At 31.6% G+C, this 21,145-nt stretch overlaps 1 protein-coding gene across 1 annotated transcript; it reads left to right on the top strand.

The window, feature by feature from the left end:
* The first annotated feature begins 8,254 nt into the window (after positions 1–8,254).
* On the top strand, positions 8,255–19,678 carry LOC131641357 (structural maintenance of chromosomes protein 4-like). Its single transcript, XM_058911664.1, has 28 exons — positions 8,255–8,638; positions 8,763–8,852; positions 8,935–9,036; positions 10,444–10,620; positions 10,702–10,832; positions 11,177–11,255; positions 11,324–11,481; positions 11,582–11,657; positions 11,779–11,907; positions 12,039–12,183; positions 13,305–13,435; positions 13,810–13,962; positions 14,039–14,228; positions 15,255–15,388; positions 16,135–16,293; positions 16,508–16,816; positions 16,900–17,076; positions 17,252–17,335; positions 17,413–17,622; positions 17,816–17,905; positions 17,977–18,098; positions 18,173–18,328; positions 18,417–18,524; positions 18,610–18,670; positions 18,761–18,895; positions 19,016–19,103; positions 19,194–19,266; positions 19,367–19,678. The coding sequence occupies exons 1-28, from the start codon at positions 8,516–8,518 to the stop codon at positions 19,485–19,487; spliced, it is 3,711 nt and encodes a 1,236-aa protein (XP_058767647.1). The 5' UTR covers positions 8,255–8,515; the 3' UTR covers positions 19,488–19,678.
* Positions 19,679–21,145: the final 1,467 nt, after the last annotated feature.

Raw genomic sequence — 21,145 nt, 5'->3', positions numbered from 1 at the left:
GTGTGTTACAATTACTACAAAAATACTCAAACACTCAAAGTATCTGAGCGAAGTGAGAAAAGAGTAATCGAGTTCTATGCATGTATATATTCAAACACTGCATTCAATTTATGCAAAGTCTTTTCATTATGTTTATGTCTAGCATTTATTTCCTGTCGAAAACCTTTACTCTTTCTAACATTTAATTTTAGTCTTACATTTACTTTGGAGATTTTGACCAAGTCGAAGTTTCTATCTTTGATGTAAAAAACTACATAACAATTCAACAAACTTTTAGCACATGAGTCCTACGATCAATCTAGTTGATCCTGCAAGTAACGTACTTGGAAGACTAGCGCTTGTTTACCAAATTTCACGGTAAATAGGGGCATAACGAGGAATTTTATCCTCTTGAAAGTCACAAAGATGTTATGCCTAATGGTATAAACCCTTATAGTAATTGAATTAGAGCTACGAAATTTGGAAAAAAAAATCATGGATACTACAGGGAAAAATGCTAGAAATAGTCTTATGCCTTCTCCTAACACTGTCCAGTCTTATACCTGAAACTATGATAAGAAAGTTGGGCTTGATGAAAATAACAGAGATAGATACACACCAGCAAGATGAACAAGAAAGGGACACTACCTGAGTTATATCTATGGATATCAACGGGGCAGAGAATGTTCGGAGGATGTTTCCCCACTCCCCGCCCCGCCTCCAAATTTATTCCCCATTCCCGTCCCCAATCTCCGCCATGGAGGAATATTTTCCCCCATCCCTACAGATCCCCGCGGAGATCGAATCTTAAAAAAAATTCTATACTTTTCGTTCAAAACTATGACACTGATATTTCGTAATTTTTTATTTGTTTTTTTTATAAAAAAACTATATTTTGCATTTTTCTTTTTTAAAAATAAAAATACATCTTGTATCAATAATAATATAAAAAGTAAAAGCACTTGTTATTGCTAATATTTTTTTTGTAAAAAAAAATTACAGAGCTTGTTGCTTTCATGCTTCCGCTAATTTACTACCATAATACCATTGTCGTCCAACGCAATGGTTGATTATGTGTGAGTGTGACAAATCCATAACTACTAGTTTATTAATTGAATGGAAATTATGTTACTAATTGAAATAAAGTAAATTCTAAGAGTAATTACCACAAGCACAATGAACAAAGGAGAGGTGTTGTTGTTGTGATGATGACGAGAGCAAAGGAGATGATGAATGGAGGAGACAAAGATGATTGAGTAAAGAAAAGGAAGAGACGGTGTGTACATTCTATGCATTGGGTGCATTTTTCTAGGATTGAGTACTTGGTTAGTGAAACAATACAATATACAATAAAACATAAAAATAAAATGATCCACTAATGTCTCTTCATTTTCTAATACATTAATATTATTTTTTTGTAAACATATATATTATATAATATATAAATTTAAAAATTAAATAATATGGTAAAAGTCGGGGAATCAATGGGTGGAGGGTACTTTCCCAATCCCACCCTAAAGTGTCATCGGGGGAACGTTTTCCTCCATCCCAGTCCCCGCGGGAAAAAAAATGTAGGAAACACACTACCAACTGCATTCATAAGGGCGTTATCTCAGTTGGTTATAATGACACTAGACATATTTGGTGGATCCTTCAACAAACTCTTGCATATCTCCAACGCCCATGTAACGTTGTCTTCTTTCTCACATTTGAGAAATGCAAATCCAACCGAAAATGTCTTCCCCGTATAAGTGACACCAACAATTTCTAGAAGAGGAAGCCTATACTTATTGGTCTTATACGTTGAATTAATCATAAAGACGGTTGAAAATGTGTTGAACAACATGATACTTTTTGTACGAGTCCAAAAAATGTCACAGACACTTACTTTATCATCACACACTCTGTACCTTGAAACATAATGGTTATCGTCCAAAAGTTTCAAAAGTTGTTGCATTTCGGATCTCGGACCTCTACTCGTAATGTTTTGTTTATATCGTTCGTTGTATACCTACTTGATATTTGACACATTTTGTGGTCTTTTTCGTTTCAAATCTGCAAGTATGTTTCTCTGCGCAACTTTGATTATCGACATTTCAAAAATAATTTATTTCTCCTCCGGCTTAAGTCGAGTTACAATTGGATGACCTTGTAGCTTGGTGTCCAACACATGATTATGTTTACCACAAATGACACTAAACTGCCATGTATCATTCATCCTACATGATCTGTGCAATTTAAACGAACACTCACATTTTATCGATTCTGTGTCATCATGTTTTAACCGCCGAACTCTTGAAACATATTTTCCACCTCTCTCACATATCATCGGTGCAAATGCTTGCATACTACTAGTGTCATTGTCGAACCTTCCAGTCACTGTGTCAAACCCGAGTTTGCTAGCTTCCATCTGAACATAGTCAAACTAAAACCTATGTTGACAAGCCTTGAAAACTTGATCACTTGAAAATTGTTGCCCAACATCTATCTCGACAAAAATCACTTTAGCATCGTCATTCACCTCATCCGGCTTAGCATCATCATTCAACTTGGCCAAAATAGCTTGGGAAACATGTCGGGGTGCACCATATCTAATACGAGCAAAATAGAAAATCTGTTAGAAATTCTATTTTTGTAACAGAGATATTTTTGGAAATGCACTTCGGAAATAATGTAGGTGAGTTTCAGAAATGCATTTTCGAAGCAACATAATATTTTGATCCAAAAACAACTTCAAATGAAGGAAACGAGGGATGAAATGGTGAAAGTTTATCTGAAATTGAAGTTTTCTATGCTCTCTTTGACATGATAAACCACTTGAAACTTGGTTTTATCGATTTGGTGTCATCATGTTTTAACCGCCGAACTCTTGAAACATATTTTCCACCTCTCTCGCATATCATCATTACAAATGCTTGCCTACTACTAGTGCCATTGTCGAACCTTCCAATCACTACGTCAAACCCGAGTTTGCTAGCTTCCATCCGGACATAGTCAAACATATTTTGACGAGCCTTAAAAACTTGATGACTTGAAAATTGTTGCCCAACATCTATCTCGACAACAATCGTTTTAGCATCGTCATTCACCTCACCCGACTTAGCATCATCATTCAACTTGGCCGAAGTAGCTTGGGAAACATGTCGGGGTGCACCATATCTAATACGGTCAAAACAGAAAATCTGTTAGAAATTCTATTTCTGTAACAGAGATATTTTTGGAAATACACTTCGGAAATAATGTAGGTGGATTTCAGAAATGCATTTTCGAAGCAACGCAATATTTTGATCCAAAAACAACTCCAAATGAAGGAAACAAGGGATGAAAATGGTGAAAGTTTATCTGAAATTGAAACTTTCTATGCCCTCTTTGACATAATAAACCACCTGAAACTTGGTTTGAAGTCGAAAAATGGATTGAGAATGAATGGAGTTTTTGGAGGTTTTTGGTTGTGGAGTGAAAATAGAAGAATGAAATAGTTCATCAGCAAAGTGGCCAGGCCGGCCCTGAGCCAGGGTAAGCAGGCCCACAACCCAGGGCCTCAAAAATAAAATGGGGGCCTCATTTTGGGAGGTGTAGTTAAAAAATTATGATACTGCAATATTACAATATATATTAATGACCGAAATTAATTAACAATTAAATAATTTTGGTTCAATGGTTAAGACTTTGTTTGTAGGAGTAACTAGTAACAAACCCGTGCGTTCGCACGGGTTCTGGTACGGGACGCGCATTTATTTCTAATGTATATTTTTTTTTAAAAAAAATCTGATTATCCGTGAAAATAATAATTGAATGTATAATTAATAAAAAAATATTTTGATCAGTAACTTCATGTCCCGTTAATAATTAATATTTTGATCAATAATTTCATGTTTCCGTGTACAAATATTAGTTTGTTCAATAACTTCATGTCCCCGTGTACCTTAAATAATATTTTGATCAGTAACTTCATCTCTCGTTAATAATTAATATTTTGATCAGTAACTTCATGTCCCGTTAATAATCTATATTTTGATCAATAACTTCATATTCCCTTGGACAAAAGTTTTAGTAAAACATAATCTTATTTTTGCATCACATTTTATACACTAAAACTAACTTAAAAAATATTACAAATTGTAAAATTGATCTACGTTTTAAGTTCATTCACAAAAATTATTGGCCTTAAAATCACTTACTACCAAACTCATTAAATCACTATTATGATAGTGAATGATAAAAAATTTAAAAACAATCATTAATTGTAGAAGGTAAAGTAAACCGTTTTAAGTATTAAAATCAATCTTTTAATTATTCCCCTCATAAATTATAGAAGGTAAAGTAAAAGAAATATTTGAGTATGGGTTTAGAGAAAGTTGTATAGGGAAAGTAAATGGAAGGTGTAATATCCTTTTATATAGTTTTCTTAAACTCGTGACTATGTCAGAATATTGGTATGGTAGTTTCATTTAAACTCGTGAAAATTGGTTTAGAAAAGTGATTGAGTACAAGTTAAAGGATATTGAGTAAAAGATAGTATTAAGTGTTTTAGATCAATAATAAATTTTATCCTGTATATAAATATTATTTTTATTTATGTGAGATGAAAGTTGAAGGTTGATGCGTGAGTTGAAAAATGATGAAAAGAGATTAAAGTTCCAGTCTGATGAGAAGAGAGACATGACTGCAAAAGTGATATCTAAATAGTAAACTTTTCAACACATTCAACTTATTTTGGAGGAATACCAAGACTGTTTAGGTGTACTTTCAAAGAATTTGGATTCTTAGCAGCTATAATATATGCAGCCATTTTTGCAGCAACATAATAACCATTAGATTGGTTTAAATTATTGAATTTGAAATCCAATCATTTATATTCTAAAGTTATCTTTTATTTCTTTAATTATTATTATCTCTTATGAATTAATTAAATATTATTGATTCACAATGCAATTTTTTATTTTACAAATTTATTCATAACTAATTTTGTAAAATTAAAATTATTCATTTTTTACTAAAATATTCTTCCCAATTTATTTATTCATTTTCTTCTTATCTTTTTAATTATTTATTTAATATTTATTTAAAATGTAATTGGTTAAATATTATTTAATTTTTATTACAAATTTACTCATAACTAACTTTATAGAAAAATACTATTGTTTTTTACACAATATATTTAATTATTTTAAAATTAATATTTGATTTTGAATTCTAGTAGAAATATTTTCAAATCTAAAAAATCTTAAATGTAAATAAATAATTTTCAGATCTATAAATAACTAAAAAGATCTATAATAAGAAATAAAACAAAAAATATAAGAAATAAAAAAAACAAAAAAAAGCTATAATAACAAAAATAAAAAATTTCAAATTTTGTATATATCAAATAAATCATTCATTATAATAAATAAAAAATAAAAGTAATGATAAAATTAATCCTTATTTTCATTTTAATTTAATGGTTATTTAATTACAAGATTGAGTGAAAAACCATTTTCATTGGGACCCAAAATATCATGCTTGTTGAATATTGCAAGTATAATTGTTGCTTTCGAGAAGATGAAAATGTGATGTCCTATCATAGTAGAGAATAGAGTGGCTAAATAAAACCATTATATATTTTATAGCATAGGGAATAGAAAATACAACCCTTAATATAAAATTTTGATAAAACAGAATAAATATCTTAATGTTAAGAAGTATAATAATAATAATAATAATAATAATAATAATTATTATTATTATTATTATTATTATTGTTATTATTATTATTGAAGGTTCACAACAAAAATCTACAATAAACTAATTTTCCAACATATAAATGATAGTAATTAAACTATCTTTTAATTAATATTCTTTCTTTTTTTATAAACATTAAGTATTTTTTAATCCAACCCAACATGTCATAAAAATTTCAACCAGTAACAGAAAAATATACATTTCACAAACCTGTAAATTTTATTCAAGATCTCCATGAATCTTATAACAACCATAACAATTAACTTAAATCAAACAACATTAACTCACACTAATAATATAGATCAAACAACACCAAATATCAAATTCTCACCATTATTATAGTTGAAGTTCTTTTTGCAAAAAAATAAAAGATAAAAAACAAACAGAAGGAGGAAGCAAAAGATATCCAAAACTCTTTCGTGCCGACATCGCTCACACACCTTCATGCGCTCGAAACCACAACCGCGGGTGTCTTGCTGCGAAACACAAATACGAAAAAGAATCAGAAAAATGAACACATAGTAACAACTCACTTTCAATTTTATATGGTATAATTTCATATCTGAATATTTTTGTTCCATCTCATTATAGTTCAGATCTACAAAAATTAGCACCCAAAATATTAATGAAATGAAAAAAAAAACAAAAAAGTAATAAATACATTGGTTGAATCTTCAAAGTAAGAACACAACACAAAAAAGATAGTAACTTAAAAATCATAAAAGTGAATGGAAAATATAGAGATTAGAAAGAGAATGAGAGATATGAAGAAAATATTTTCTAAGAAACCATGTTTGAGATGAAACACAACATAAAGATTGAATCTTTAAGCAAGAGGTTAGGGAAGAAAGAAGAGAGAATGTTGATATAAAAAAGAAAGAATCACTAAACAAAGAGAGAGAACAGAGAAAGAAAAATGGATGCAAAAAGAATAAAAATAAAATATTAATCCATGGTAAACATGCAAATTAAATGGTAGAAGTAACAAATGATATTGGGAAAAGGCAAGTTGTGTAAAGTTATGGAAAGGAAACAAAAAAGGAAGTAGAGGGTGTCCACGTGGACAGCTTCATTGATGAGTATTGAGAAAAAGGGCAAAAATGGTATTTTAAGAACATCTATCTTTCTTATATGATAGATATGTACTGTCATTAGTTCGATACTTGCCTTTTGAATAATTAGTTCGCTTACGTAAGCATTAGTTCGATGTTCACAGTTCATTTCATTACGTAGAGGTAATGTCACCTAATTACATGTGACCATTAACTTTTCTCAAATTTTAATTATAAACTTTTTTTTATACAATCAATAAAAGTTGAGATTTTTAATTAAATTTTATTTTTAATAGTTACTTATTATAGCTTTTATAATTTTAATTTTTTTAATATAAAATTTAGATATTATAATTTAATATTTAAAAGTTTATGATATAATTAACTTATTTATTATCAAATTTTTATGATGAAGACAAATTCATTATCATTTGTGTTTTGATTTATTATTTTTTTTCATAGAAATAAATTTCTTACTAAGACTAGTAAGAGAAGCACCACTTTCATTTTTTTGAAAAAGTGACGTGCATTGGCCAAACGTTGTTTCTGCCAGGAATCGAACTCGATATTTCCCGAATATCGTCATTTGCAGAGACTCGTTTGCCACTCGAACCCAAACGCTTAGTTTGAAAATCCCAAACATTGATCCACTAATATTCTCCATAACCCAATTGTAATATATTAAGTTGATCTATATTTGGTAAATTTCTTTTACTTTATTTTCCTTTTAGCCTATATTTTACCTTATACTGTATTTGATATTTCAATAACAAATTTCTTTTTATTATTTTTATATCATCGTATATAATTTTACAACAATCTATCCTTTAAATAACATATGACACACACATTCTCCTTTTCTTTTTTTAAATCATAAAATTTTCATTAAAACAATCACCGATTTTATAATTTTTTTAAATAAATAATTAACAAATATTAAAATTTTATGAATTTATTCAAATTTTGATTCAATTTTTTTAAAATTATATTTTAAAAATAAAATGGTTAAATATGTTTTTGATCCCTATAAATATTTTAAATTTTATTTTTAGTCTCTATAAAATTTTTATGCATGTAATTTTAGTCTCTGCTATTTTTTAAAATTTTGAAAACTGTTTAATTATCCATAAAATTTTAAATTTTTGAATAATTTTTTTCATACGTGTTTAAAATATTATAAAATATTTCTTTACTAAATTATATAATTTTTTAAATCGAGAAGAATTAAATATAAATTTTTAAATTTTTAAAAGATAATGATAAAAGTAATGCAAATCTCGACTTAGAAATCAAATTTTGAATTATGTATTTTTCAAATTTTTTTTTATAATTTTTTAAATATATCTATAAAATAATCATTCAAAAAAGCAAATTAATCATAAAATTTATGATATATTTATAAGAACTAAAAACCTACTTAATCCTTACGGTGCATTTATCCACTTTGTATATTTTTCAAAAAAATAAAATAAAAACAATAATGAAGTCTCAAGGTGAAGGTCTCACTCAACAAGTGGGTGTTCAAAGACCTATATTCAAAATTTGAAAACCCTCGCCAAACATTCATTTACCGCCAACGCCAATCCACATCTACACTTTTCAATTCCACTTCGATTCACCACTCTCCCCCGACCCCCATCGTCTTCCTACGAATCGCTTCATTTCAATTTCAACGGTACAATAAAACCTAAACCAGAACACCAAAAAAACACTTTATCTATCTCTGACCTAAATCCCCAAACCCTCCTCATTCTGCGTCAATGGAATCGCAAGGTGACTCAACTCGAGGATCAGCAGCACGTCCTAGGCTTTTCATTCAAGAAATGGTGATGCGGAATTTCAAATCTTACGCGGGCGAACAGCGCGTTGGCCCCTTTCATAAGGTTAGATAGATTCTTCCATTTTTGACTTCAATTGCTTCGATTTCACTTATGAACTTGTAAACTTGTAATTTGGCGGAATTGAACACCGAAGAAGTTCGAGAATGATGAATCTTTGTTTTTTCAGAGTTTTTCTGCTGTGGTTGGACCTAATGGGAGCGGAAAGAGTAACGTGATTGACGCTATGCTGTTTGTGTTTGGGAAGCGAGCAAAGCAGGTTTTTTTTTCTGGAATATTCTTGAAAGTAATTGCAGCTTGGATTTTTTTATAGTTGTTTGATTGGGAACTGATGCTTGCAGATGCGACTCAACAAAGTTTCGGAGCTTATACATAATTCTTCCAATCACCAGAATTTGGATAGTGCGGGGGTTTCTGTTCATTTTCAAGAGATTGTTGATTCGGTATTTTTTCTAATTAACCTTGTTTGGATGTTTTTTTTTATATTATGATTTTTATTGTTACAGTATTTAATATGCATAAGTGGAGATATAAATGGAGCAAACAATAAAGTCTTTCAATTTCATGTCCAATGTTTATTTTTCTGTTGTGAAGAATAAAAAGCTTTTAGATTTGGTTCTTTTGTTTTGTTTTAATTTTCATTTGATATATTTTCACTGTTGGCATCGTTTCTCTTTCACTTTATTTCCCGATATTAAGAATTTACAAAGGATAAACAGGAAAGAAGGTTTAAACAGAATGTAAAAGTAAAGATTGCCCAAGCCTTATAAGCACTACTTAAGCCATATCTCTAGGTACAGTTTGGGCTTAGGTATGACTCAAGCTACTGAGCCTCACAACTGATTTATAAGGTGAAGATTGCCCCAGCGTTAAGCACTACTTAAGCCATATCTCTAGGTGATGCGAGTTTAAACCCACCCCCTAACATGTAGTACAATGAAGGTCTTGAAGGCTGCAATGAAGGCAGCCTAATTCTGCAATTAAGGTGGCTAGGAGTGTGCTGCAATTAAGGTGGAAATTCCTGCAGTGACATTTAGTAGTAAAACATATCAATGGGGTATCAAGTAGGGGTGGAAATAGGCCAGGCCGATATACAGGGGCTTACAGGCTAGCCTATATAGGCTCAGGCCAGGCCACAGATTATTTTTAAATAGAAAAGGCCTAGGCTTTTTTATAAGCCTATTTAGTTAAAAAGGCTAGGCCTCAGGCCCTAAAAAAAGCCTTTTAAGCCTATCAGGCCGGCCTATTTAAGTAAATATGAATACTTTTTTTATTATCATTATGTTATGTTTTGTACTTTGAATAAAATACATTAATAAAAATTAGTTATCTTGAAGAACTTGTGAAAATAAGATGAAAACACCTGATGAACATCATTCTCATAAGTTCTTTTAGTTAGTTAGTCTATTTAAACATTACTTCAATTGCTTATTTACATATGTCTAAAACAAATAGGCTTTTATGTAGGCTAACAGGCTAACCAGGCCTTCGGAAAGGCCAGACTCAGGCCTAAACAATAAGCCTATGACAGGCTACAGGCCAGACTTAGGCTTCAGTATTTTTGACAGGCCAGGCTTAGGCTTGACAAAGCCTAGCTCGGCCCAGCCTATTTCCACCCCTAGTATCAAGGGAGGAAATAATACGCACCTTTAGTTTACTTTACTCTCTTAATGTTTGCTTTTTTTCTTCCGCATTCCTCTTTGGTTTTTTCTGGCACGAGCTTGTTTTTTAGTTGACATTATACGACACTGCCAGAAGTTAAAGAGTTTTCAGATTTACAGGTTTATGACACTTTTGTGTCAATCATCTTTGATATTTAAAAACTAGAACTAAATCGTCTATGGCTGCAGGAAGATGGAACATATGAGGTTGTTCCTGGAAGTGATTTTGTTATTACAAGGGTGGCTTTTCGGGACAACTCCTCTAAGTATTACATTAATAACCGTTCAAGTAACTTCACTGAAGTTACCAAGAAATTGAAAGGGAAAGGTGTTGACCTTGACAATAATAGGTTTCTGATCCTTCAGGTTCGTTCATTCATATACAATGCTTTCTTGTTATAGGCAGTCCTTTTTATCTTTGTTAATGCTTGAACTTTTTCTTATCAGGGAGAAGTTGAACAGATTTCACTTATGAAACCAAAATCTCAAGGACCTCATGATGAAGGCTTTCTAGAATATTTGGAAGATATCATTGGGACAAACAAATACGTAGAAAAAATTGACGAGTCATTTAAACAGTGAGCACTTTCTCCATTTCAATTCTTAAATGCTAACTTCTTGATCAACAATACAAAAGCATAGATACCATTTGTTGTTATTGCTGCCGGATTTGGTTGCTTTCCTTATAACAACTAAATTTATGGAGCTGATTCTGGCTCAACCCAACCATATCTGTCTTACAAACTGTGTGACAGCTGTCATCACTTAACTGCCTAAGCTACTAATTACAAAAGAAAGCATAAACTCCGTATACTCTCTAAGGACACTTTTCATATCTTTCTGGCACACACTGTTTAAGTAATATCTTGAATTTCAATTATAGTAGATAAATTCTAATGTCAGAAGTTTGTTGATGTTTTAGGTTAGAATCTCTTAATGAGAGAAGATCCGGGGTGGTGCAAATGGTCAAGCTATCTGAAAAAGAAAGAGACAGCTTGGAGGCATGTAAAATTGTGGTTATATGAATTACTTGACCTCGGAATAACTGCTAACAGTTCTTTTGCAACAGGATGTGAAGAATGAAGCAGAAGCATACATGCTTAAAGAGTTATCTCTGTTGAAATGGCAAGAGAAAGCCACAAAGTTAGCTGTTGAGGATACTGGTGGAAAAATGGATGAGTTACAAGTTGGTGTTGCTAGCGTAGAAGAAAATCTTAAGTCGGAAAGGTCATTCTGAATTTCATCTATAGTCTCTGTTTCTCTTTCTTTCCTAATTGTTTGGTGTTTTTATTCTTGACTCATGAAGAACTTAGTGGTCTTATTCCAGGGATAAAATCCAAGAAAGTAAACAAATCCTGAAAGAACTTGAAACCAAGCACAACAATTATATGAAAAGACAAGAGGTTTGCATGACACGGGACTTGAACTTATCAGTTTGGATGATAACACGGCAGGGCATTATATGCTTAGTGATAAGCTCATCAAGTAGTAACCATTTTTTTTCTTTTCTTATTCACATTACAGGAGCTAGATAATGATATGAGGAAGTGTAAGGAAGAATTCAAGGAGTTTGAGAGGCAGGATGTTAAGTATCAGGAAGATTTTAAGCACATGACTCAGAAAATCAAGAAGTTGGAGGATAAAGTGGAAAAGGTAATGCGAAGGCATGATTTATCACACTGAATGTTCTTTGAATTATTTTCAGGCAATATCTCATCCGATGCGAGACTCATTAACAAGTGAATGCATGAGTGAGGTGCCTAATCCATTCATTCATATTTCAGGATTCATCAAAAATTGAAGCTCTTGTGAAAGAGGGTAAAGACTCCAATGACCTGATACCAAAACTTGAAGATAAAATCCCTAAACTGCAAAAATTGTTGCTTGACGAGGAGAAGGTCTTAGAAGAAATCACAGAGAGTTCCAAAGGTGGGCCCTTGTCTTTTTTACTACTGATATATTTGAAGTTCCCTGTAATTAAATTTGATTTGCTGAATGAAATATTCATATGATACTTTTAGTCATAACCTCATTAACACTTTTCAGTTTATAAACATGCTTTCTTGAACATTGTATGTTTTCCATATTTGATCGTTAATCTTAAAATGCCCGGCTTGGTTCGGCTCTCAATTTTGATACATAGATGACTCCATGATTTTAGCTTATCCATATTAAAAATGTTAGTTTGGTTCGATATAATTGTAGACCATACCCACAGCCAGGCTCAATGAACTATGCAAATTATTTTTTCTCTTGAACCAATTGTCAACCGGTCAGTAAACTAACATATCGGTATGAATGATGTGGATAGGTTGAGTTAAAACCTATTGGTTGATTTCTTCTTAACAAATAGTAGGTTGCTTGAGGGGAGGATCTTCATTTTTGGTATTTTCATGCTTATGTTGAAATACTTACAAAAGTATGAAATTGCTAAGTTAATATGTTGAATGCTAGTTTTAGTAAGAACGTGTACCTTTGTTATTTTTCATTATGCGTGAAAAGAGAAGGTGAAGAGAGAGTTAAAATCAATTGTATTTCTCACTTCTGTTACAAGTTCATAGGCTCTCTACTGCATCTATCGTAATTAAAGAGTTACTACAGTATTAACTATTAACTTAGAAAATAAAAACTGTGCTTAATCTATTGACTAACCAATCTGATTGCATTAGTTATACATGGGTTGGCATGGGCTCTCCCCATCTTTTTCCACCCAGTACTTATCCTGTGAGGACATCATTTGTTTTGCAACCCAACTTGTCTTCTTTGGAAGATCAAGGACATGTTTCCTTTGAAAGATGAAGGTAACTTTCCTAGGGTAGATAGCCTCAATGCTGTGGAAGTACTTCAACCTCCCATGGTCCTTCATTTTGAACTAAGCTCCTAATTTATTTCTCAAAATATGTTTTTCTACTTCACCAGCTTGTCCAAGTTTTATTAAATTGATTCCTTGTACACAAGTGGAGCCAATATTCTATGAGCATTAGTGTAGATTCATAGTAGTTTTTCGTTTCTTGACACTTTCTAATAAATTTTTGGTTAATGGTAAACAGTTGAAACTGAGAAATTACGCACTGAGCTTGCTAATGCTCGTGCCGAGCTTGAACCGTGGGAAAAAGATTTGATTGAGCACAAGGGAAAGCTTGAAGTTGCATCTGGTGAGGCTAAGCTTCTAAATGAAAAGGTGATAATGATTTTTTTTAGTTTGATTATTCTTATTCTCGGCCTCAGCTTGGAAGACAACGATTATTCTTGTCTTGAAAATTTCTGCATGCATTCAAATAACTTATGGCAATTGCAGAAGGATTCATATATTTCTCTGTCTTGGCAAGAATGAGGTTGAACTATGAATGATAAACCAAAGTTTTCATATATATGGATTATGATCTATATATGCCTGATATATAATCCATAATAAATAAATTAGTTCCATGTGTGATAATCCAAAGTTTTACCTTCAGCAAAACATCAAAGGCAATCATTCTTGATGTTCGATGTTGGATCCATAATAAATAAATTAGATCAGAATCCTTGATGTCTTTTTTTTTTTTTTTGCAGCATGAAGGTGCTCGTGAAGCCTTTAAAGGTGCTCAAAATCAGCTGCAAAGTTTATCAGAAAGAATTAACTCAAAAACTGCAAGCATTTCTCAAATTAAGAAGGATTTAGAAAAGAACCAGAAAGAAGCATCAGAAGCTCACAAAGTGGAAGAAGTGAGCAATTTTTCCTTGCTTTCACCTTAACATTTTCATCCCACAGGCTTTTGGTAATAATATTCTTTTTCTTAAGGAATGTATCAAAGAACAAGATACTCAGATTCTTCTTGAACAAGGGGCTAGGCAGAAGGTTGCGGAACTGAAATCTGTTTTGGATTCACAGAAGAACCAGGGATCAGTTCTAAAAGCAATCATGCATGCTAAGGAAACCAGACAAATAGAAGGAATATATGGACGCATGGGTGACCTAGGTTCTATTGATGGTAAGATTTTAATTGCAAACTTTCTGGCTTCAGTGTTCTTTTTAAAATGTTCAAATTAGATCTCTTTGTGCTGAATAAACTGCTAGGAAACCTGGTTTGCCATGGTCCTGATTGTATCTATATATGTAGTAATGTTGGTGCCCTAAATTGTTTTTTACATTATCGGTGTTTAGAGTGTCTGCGTGTCTGTGTCTGTGTTCCGGTGTCCGTGTCGGAGTCTGTCTTTCATAGCACCTCACTAACAACCTTCTCCCTCCTATTCCTTCTAGAATACACCCTCCAAATAATAGGTCTCTCAGAGGTAAGGCCCACATCAACTTCTGGCCCGTGGTTCCTATCACATATGTAATGGAATGACTTATTTATTCATGGTTTTCTTAATAAAAATTGAAATTGATTACTTACTAGTGTCTATGAATATTTATAAAAGTTATCTAAACTTATTTTTTTATTATTATTATTATTATTGTTATTATTATTATTATTATTATTTAATATTATTTATTTATTTATTAAATTTTTAAAACTCTTAAAATTAATTTAAAAAACTATATGTAATTTTTTAGAAAAAGTAAATTTATAATTTAATATTTAATATTCTATCATGTCCCAATCATATCCTATTCTTATTCAACTTCTTTTCCTATAATGTCTATCTTGTGCACTAAACAACCCTCTAGTCTTGGCAAGAATGAGGAAATGTATGTACAAGCAGCATTTTTATGTAGTGAACATTTGAAATTAATGGAAATTATTATTTGTTACTAGTTTATACTTTCAAAATATTCTTGGCTTAGTTTTTTTTTTTACTTAGAGAATGATATTAGATTAAACAATTGTACAAAGTATTGAATTTATCTTCTAATCAATCTGGAAGCATGTGAGCACTGAATACTGATTAAATTTATCTTCTAATCAATCTGGAAGAATGTGAGCACTGAATACTGATTAAATTTATTGTTGTATCTGCATCATGTGTGATCAAAGTATATCACAGTTTTAACTTCTTAATTTTGATAACTGCAGCAAAGTATGATGTTGCAATATCAACTGCATGTTCTGGGCTTGACTATATTGTCGTGGAAACATCAAATGCAGCTCAAGCCTGTGTTGAGATGCTTCGGAGAGAGAATCTTGGTGTTGCTACTTTCATGATATTGGTATTTATTTTACTTTTATTTTATCGAATGTGATTCTCTTAAAAATAGCTGTTTTTAGATTTTGAATGGTATAAATTAGCTCACTTAACTTCTGGATACTGGACTACTCCAGTTGGATTTGTATAGGCACGACTGGATTGATTCCGTAGTTATTTTCAAGTTCAAGTGTTTTTCACATTAATTTTCAAGTTCCAGCTCCACTTAAAAGTTGCTGTCATAGGACACTTCTACTTTAATTGTTTTTTTTTACTTCAATCTGCTTATATACCTTCACAACCTAGTCCAACTAACTTTTATTTAGCAGAATTATTTATCAATATATAGTGTACATTCCTGTGTTGCAGCACATGTTGGTTGGTTTGGCAAATTAGTAAAATAGATTCCTCGGGGTTTGGGAAAATGAAAGTTGTTATCAGATGTATGAAACCATTTTGTCTAGTGGTGCCAAAATAATTTACTTTTTGGTGAATTGTTCTTGAATAGTGGATTTTGGCAGTTTTGAACTAGTTATAATTAAGGAAATAATGGTCATAACAATTGTTTAATAGGTGTTTAGGTCTACTAGAAGCCATTTCAATTCATGTAGGGAAACGCTGAAAGCAAGGCTGCTTGTATGATTTTAGTTTTATAAAAAAAATACCCTTGGTTTTCTTGAATTGGATGCAATATCCCAGCGGTTCTCTAATTTATTTTTCAATATTTTTTTAATTAGAATTATTAGATCATTTTTTTAATTTGCTTTTCAGGAGAAGCAAGTTGAACATCTTCCAATGATGAGAAAGAGTGTAAGCACTCCAGAGGGGGTTGACCGCCTTTTTGATTTAGTGAAGATTCCAGATGAAAGAATGAAACTTGCATTCTTTGCAGTACTTAGAAACACAGTTGTCGCTAATGATCTTGACCAGGTCAGTTCTAACTTCCTAGCAGAAAACTCTGTTCTGATTATAAATTCAAGATTTATTATACATCTATTTTTAACTTTTGCTTCTTACATCATAAAACTCATTTATTTTATTTAAAATATATTACTCTGGCCTGGTGCAGTTAATTTGCTAATGTTTGTATCAGAAAATGAAGCAATTAACTAGCAGCCTTTTTTTTCACTCCTGTAAATTTTAGGCAACACGGATAGCATATGGCGGAAACGTTGAGTTTCGACGAGTTGTTACTCTTGATGGTGCACTTTTTGAAAAATCTGGAACAATGAGTGGTGGGGGTGGTAAGCCCAAGAGTGGGAAGATGGGCACCTCTGTTCGAGATCCAAATGTGTCTGATAAAGCCCTTGCAAGTGCTGAGAGGGAATTGTCTGGATTGACCGATAAATTGAAAGCAATTCACCAAAGAATGATGGATGCTGTGAAACGATATCAGGTTGCGGAAAAAACTATTGCAGCTTTGGAAATGGAGCTGCGTAAAAGTGAGCAGGAGGTAATGCTTATTTCCGAGTCTAGAAAAGTACTTTTATGGAGTTATTGGTGCCAGGCATTGAGTTGTTTCCCTTTCTGCTACAGCTTGAAAGTTTGCAAGTGCAACTTGTTGATATTGAAAAACAACTTGGCTCCCTTGAAGTTGCATCAGTGCCACAAAAGGATGAGCTTGATAGGTTGAATGAGCTGAAGAAGATTATTTCTGCAGAAGAAAAAGAGATAGGTAGACTTACTGGTGGATCTAAAAAACTGAAAGAAACGGTGGGTTTTGACCTTCCTTATGTCTGTAACTTAAACTTCTTTGGAAGTTTAGTAATTCTTGACTGGTCTTGCTTGTCATCTTTATCTTTTCTTTTGATATCTAGCAGTATTTGCAGTTGACGAAGGCTATATCTTTATTTAACTTAAGTTAGCCAAACATATCCACCATTTTTAGGTTTCAGAACTTCAGAGGAATATAGAGAATTCTGGAGGTGAAAGATTAAAATCTCAGAAGTTGAAGGTTCAGAAAATTCAGTCTGTAAGTATCCTGAATATTGAGAATAGTTTTCTGTTCGATATGATACTATGTCTATACTAATGGTACCCGTTTACTAGGATATTGATAAGACCAGCTCTGAGATTAACCGTCATAAGGTCCAAATAGAGACAGGACAAAAGATGATGAAGAAGTTGACCAAGGGGATAGAGGAGTCAAGAAAGGAGAAAGAACGGTTAGCTGAGGAGCAGGAAAAGCTAAAAGGAGTCTTCAAAGAAATAGAGCTGAAAGCAATTGCTGTTCAACAGAATTATAAGAAAACACAAGAGGTTCTTTTCCTTATTTGGTTATGTAAATCATGTTCGTACATAATTCAATTGGTTAAAATGGATAGTAGAATATACCTATTCATTTTATCAAAAAAAAAAAAGAAGGAATATATATACCTAACCAAAGCTGTATATAGAAAACAGTGGAGGTGGTTGAAAGATCTTGTATTGTTTACACTCTATTACCATGTAGATGATTGACCAACACCGGGATGTCTTAGAGGAAGCAAAATCCGAGCATGATAAGATGAAAAAAGCAGTGGATGAAATGCGTGCATCTGAGGTACTTGCTGGGTGTTCATTTTTCATTTCTCTTAAAGTTGGAGTTTTCTCATTGTAGTCTTTATTTTGCAGGTTGATGCAGACTTTAAATTAAAAGACATGAAGAAAGCATACAAAGAATTGGAACTAAAGGGGAAAGGTTACAGGAAAAGACTAGATGAGTTGCAAGCTGCTGTTATCAAACATCTTGAGCAGTACGTCATTCAATATTTGTTTGAGAATACATTCTTCACTATTCTGAAATTCTTATGAGGTAAATTGGATGCAGAATTCAAAAAGATTTAGTGGATCAAGAAAAGCTACAGGCTACGTTGACCGAAGAACATCTTAATGCTGCTTGTGACCTAAAAAAAGCCTGTGAAACAGTCGCGTTGCTTGAAGCACAACTGAAAGAGATGAATCCGAACCTTGATTCAATTGCAGAGTATGACTTTTTCCAATTTGTTAACCTGAGTCCCTACTGTCTTCCTTTTTGGTGTCACACTGAAGTGTTTCTGAATTTATGATATCAGGTACCGAAAAAAGGTATCATTGTACAATGAACGAGTTGAAGAACTTAACACAGTCACTCAGGAGCGGGATGATATAAAGAAACAATATGATGATTTGAGAAAGAAGAGGTGTGCATGTTATTTATTTTTTGTCATTGACTTGTTTTATGATTTTCTATTTTGGGATAAGTGTAAGCTGAATCTTCAATTTCAGATTGGATGAGTTTATGGAAGGATTTAATGCCATATCATTGAAGTTAAAGGAAATGTATCAGGTTTGGAAATCTGCCCCTATTCCTCTCTCTCACAGACAAACACCCTTCCTTAGAAAGACATGTAAGTATTATCTTTCTTATTGTTTGCAGATGATTACACTTGGAGGTGATGCCGAGCTCGAGCTTGTGGATTCTTTAGATCCTTTCTCTGAAGGTGTTGTGTTCAGTGTTCGACCACCAAAGAAAAGTTGGAAAAATATTGCTAACTTATCTGGTGGTGAAAAGGTCTCCTCCCTCCCTCTCTTCATTAGATTTTTACCTCTACTCATGCATTATATAATTCATGAACGAATATCTTTTTCCCTATTAATACCGAGGGGTGTATTTTTGTTATTCATTCTCCAGACTCTTAGCTCGTTGGCTCTTGTATTTGCTCTTCATCATTACAAGCCTACACCGCTTTATGTAATGGATGAAATCGATGCCGCTCTGGGTACTTGCTATTAACTTTGCACCAAACTATCTTGTTGTAATTGCTGAGTTTGCAATAACACTAACCTATGTGCTATATGGTATGTGGCAGACTTCAAAAATGTATCTATCGTGGGGCATTATGTGAAAGACAGGACTAAGGATGCTCAGTTCATTATCATCAGGTATGTTTGGTACTATAAGAAAGTATTTTCCAAGTTTGTTGGTCAATTCTATGCTTAATTAATTTTTATACTTACTGTGGTATGGTCATTCTTCTTGCAGTCTAAGGAACAATATGTTTGAATTGGCTGATCGATTAGTTGGTATTTATAAAACTGATAATTGCACAAAGAGTATCACTATTGATCCGTGCACTTTTGTAGTTTGCGAGAAGGGCGCATGATAAATTTGTCGGTGAGCGTAGATGTTAAATTATAGAATGCATAGAAATAACTAGTTTCTTGTATACGTTTGATCTGGCATATTAATTGTTATTAATTTACTACCGTCTTATATATTCTGTAAATTTAATGACATCTAAACTGGACTTTTGTTGTGCCATGAACATATATAAATGAAAATTTTGTTTAACTAGTTTTATTTGTTAAGTTGGCGTTATATTTAAGAAAAAAAACTAATCTTACACCAAACAAATACATTACACTACACGGTATTTTATTGTTCATGATACAATAAACAGTGAAATATAATAAAAATAAATATTATTTTTTTATTATTAAATAAAGGGATATAGATATAAAATGTGTGATTAATCAATATTATAATTTCATTAATAAACATTTTTATATTTAATCAATTAACATTATTTTACTATAAAAAATTATTTTTAATATATGAGAATTTATTAACTAATATTTTATTTTTTATTAATCAATTTATTTTATTATAAAAAATTAATTTTAATTTTTGAATATTTATTAATAAACTTCATTATTTCATTAATCAATTTTTTTATTTTTTTTATTAATAAGTTTATTTTATTACAAAACTATTTTTAACTTTTGGACATTTATTAATCAACTTCATCACTTTATAAATCAACCTTTTATATTTTATTAATTTTGTTTTACTATTAAAAGTCATTCTTCATAAATATATACTCCCTCTGCCATAAAATAAATGTAACTAACAATTGGAATTTTTTTCCTCAAATTACTTGTCACTTTACATTACCGATACAATTTTATATTTAATCTTCTAATTGTACCCTCTAATAAACACTTTTAATTTATTGGTTTCTCACTTAATATTAATGTTATTTCAAATACACCAATATTTTATTTGGATAATTTTGTAGAGTCGCCATTCTCTCTCTTTCATTTATTACTGTTTCTTAATCTGTGTGAAGTGGGTCATTGCGACAAATAATTTGGGACGGAGGGAGTATATTTTTATTTTAAAAAGTACTATTTACTGTATAAATACGGTGAACAGTGCATACGGTGTAAATATTTGATGTAAAAAATGGGGGTAAACATAACATTGTTGTTGTTTTTTTTAAATATGCATTTTTTAATTATTATTTGTTAACCATTTTTAGTCATAAAATAATAAAAAAAATCACAAATTAAAAAAATCTGAATCTTTTCTAATTTGTTATCCCTCTTTTCGGATTGTTTGTTATTTGTCATAATTGCTTGTTAATTGGTCGCAAAGTGTCATATTTGTTTAAACGGTTGCAACGTATCATACTTGTTTCGAATTGGTTGTAATTTATCATTCTTGTTTTTTATTGGTCGTGTTCTATCACAATTTTATTTTTTCGTTTCTTAATTGACCTAAAAACCCCTATAAATAGAAACTCAATTTTTTACCAGGGAGACACGAATTTCACAATAGAAAATACTCTCTAAAATCCCCCGCTCACTAATCCCTACCGCTAATCTTCATCCAAATCTCCAAACAAAACTTCCATAATTGCATGTTGTATTTTCTTAAAAATTGGCCAAAGCGGGAGTCTGTTATTACATATGATTGACAATATTTTATAGGCAACATGTAAAGCAAGATGTTATGCCAATGTGTGAGACATCCTACCTC

Source organism: Vicia villosa, linkage group LG1 (genome assembly GCF_029867415.1).
Source record: "Vicia villosa cultivar HV-30 ecotype Madison, WI linkage group LG1, Vvil1.0, whole genome shotgun sequence".
NCBI classification, from domain to species: domain Eukaryota; kingdom Viridiplantae; phylum Streptophyta; class Magnoliopsida; order Fabales; family Fabaceae; genus Vicia; species Vicia villosa.
Note: the sequence above shows the minus strand (reverse complement) of the source record. Positions and strands in the feature narration are given on the sequence as shown.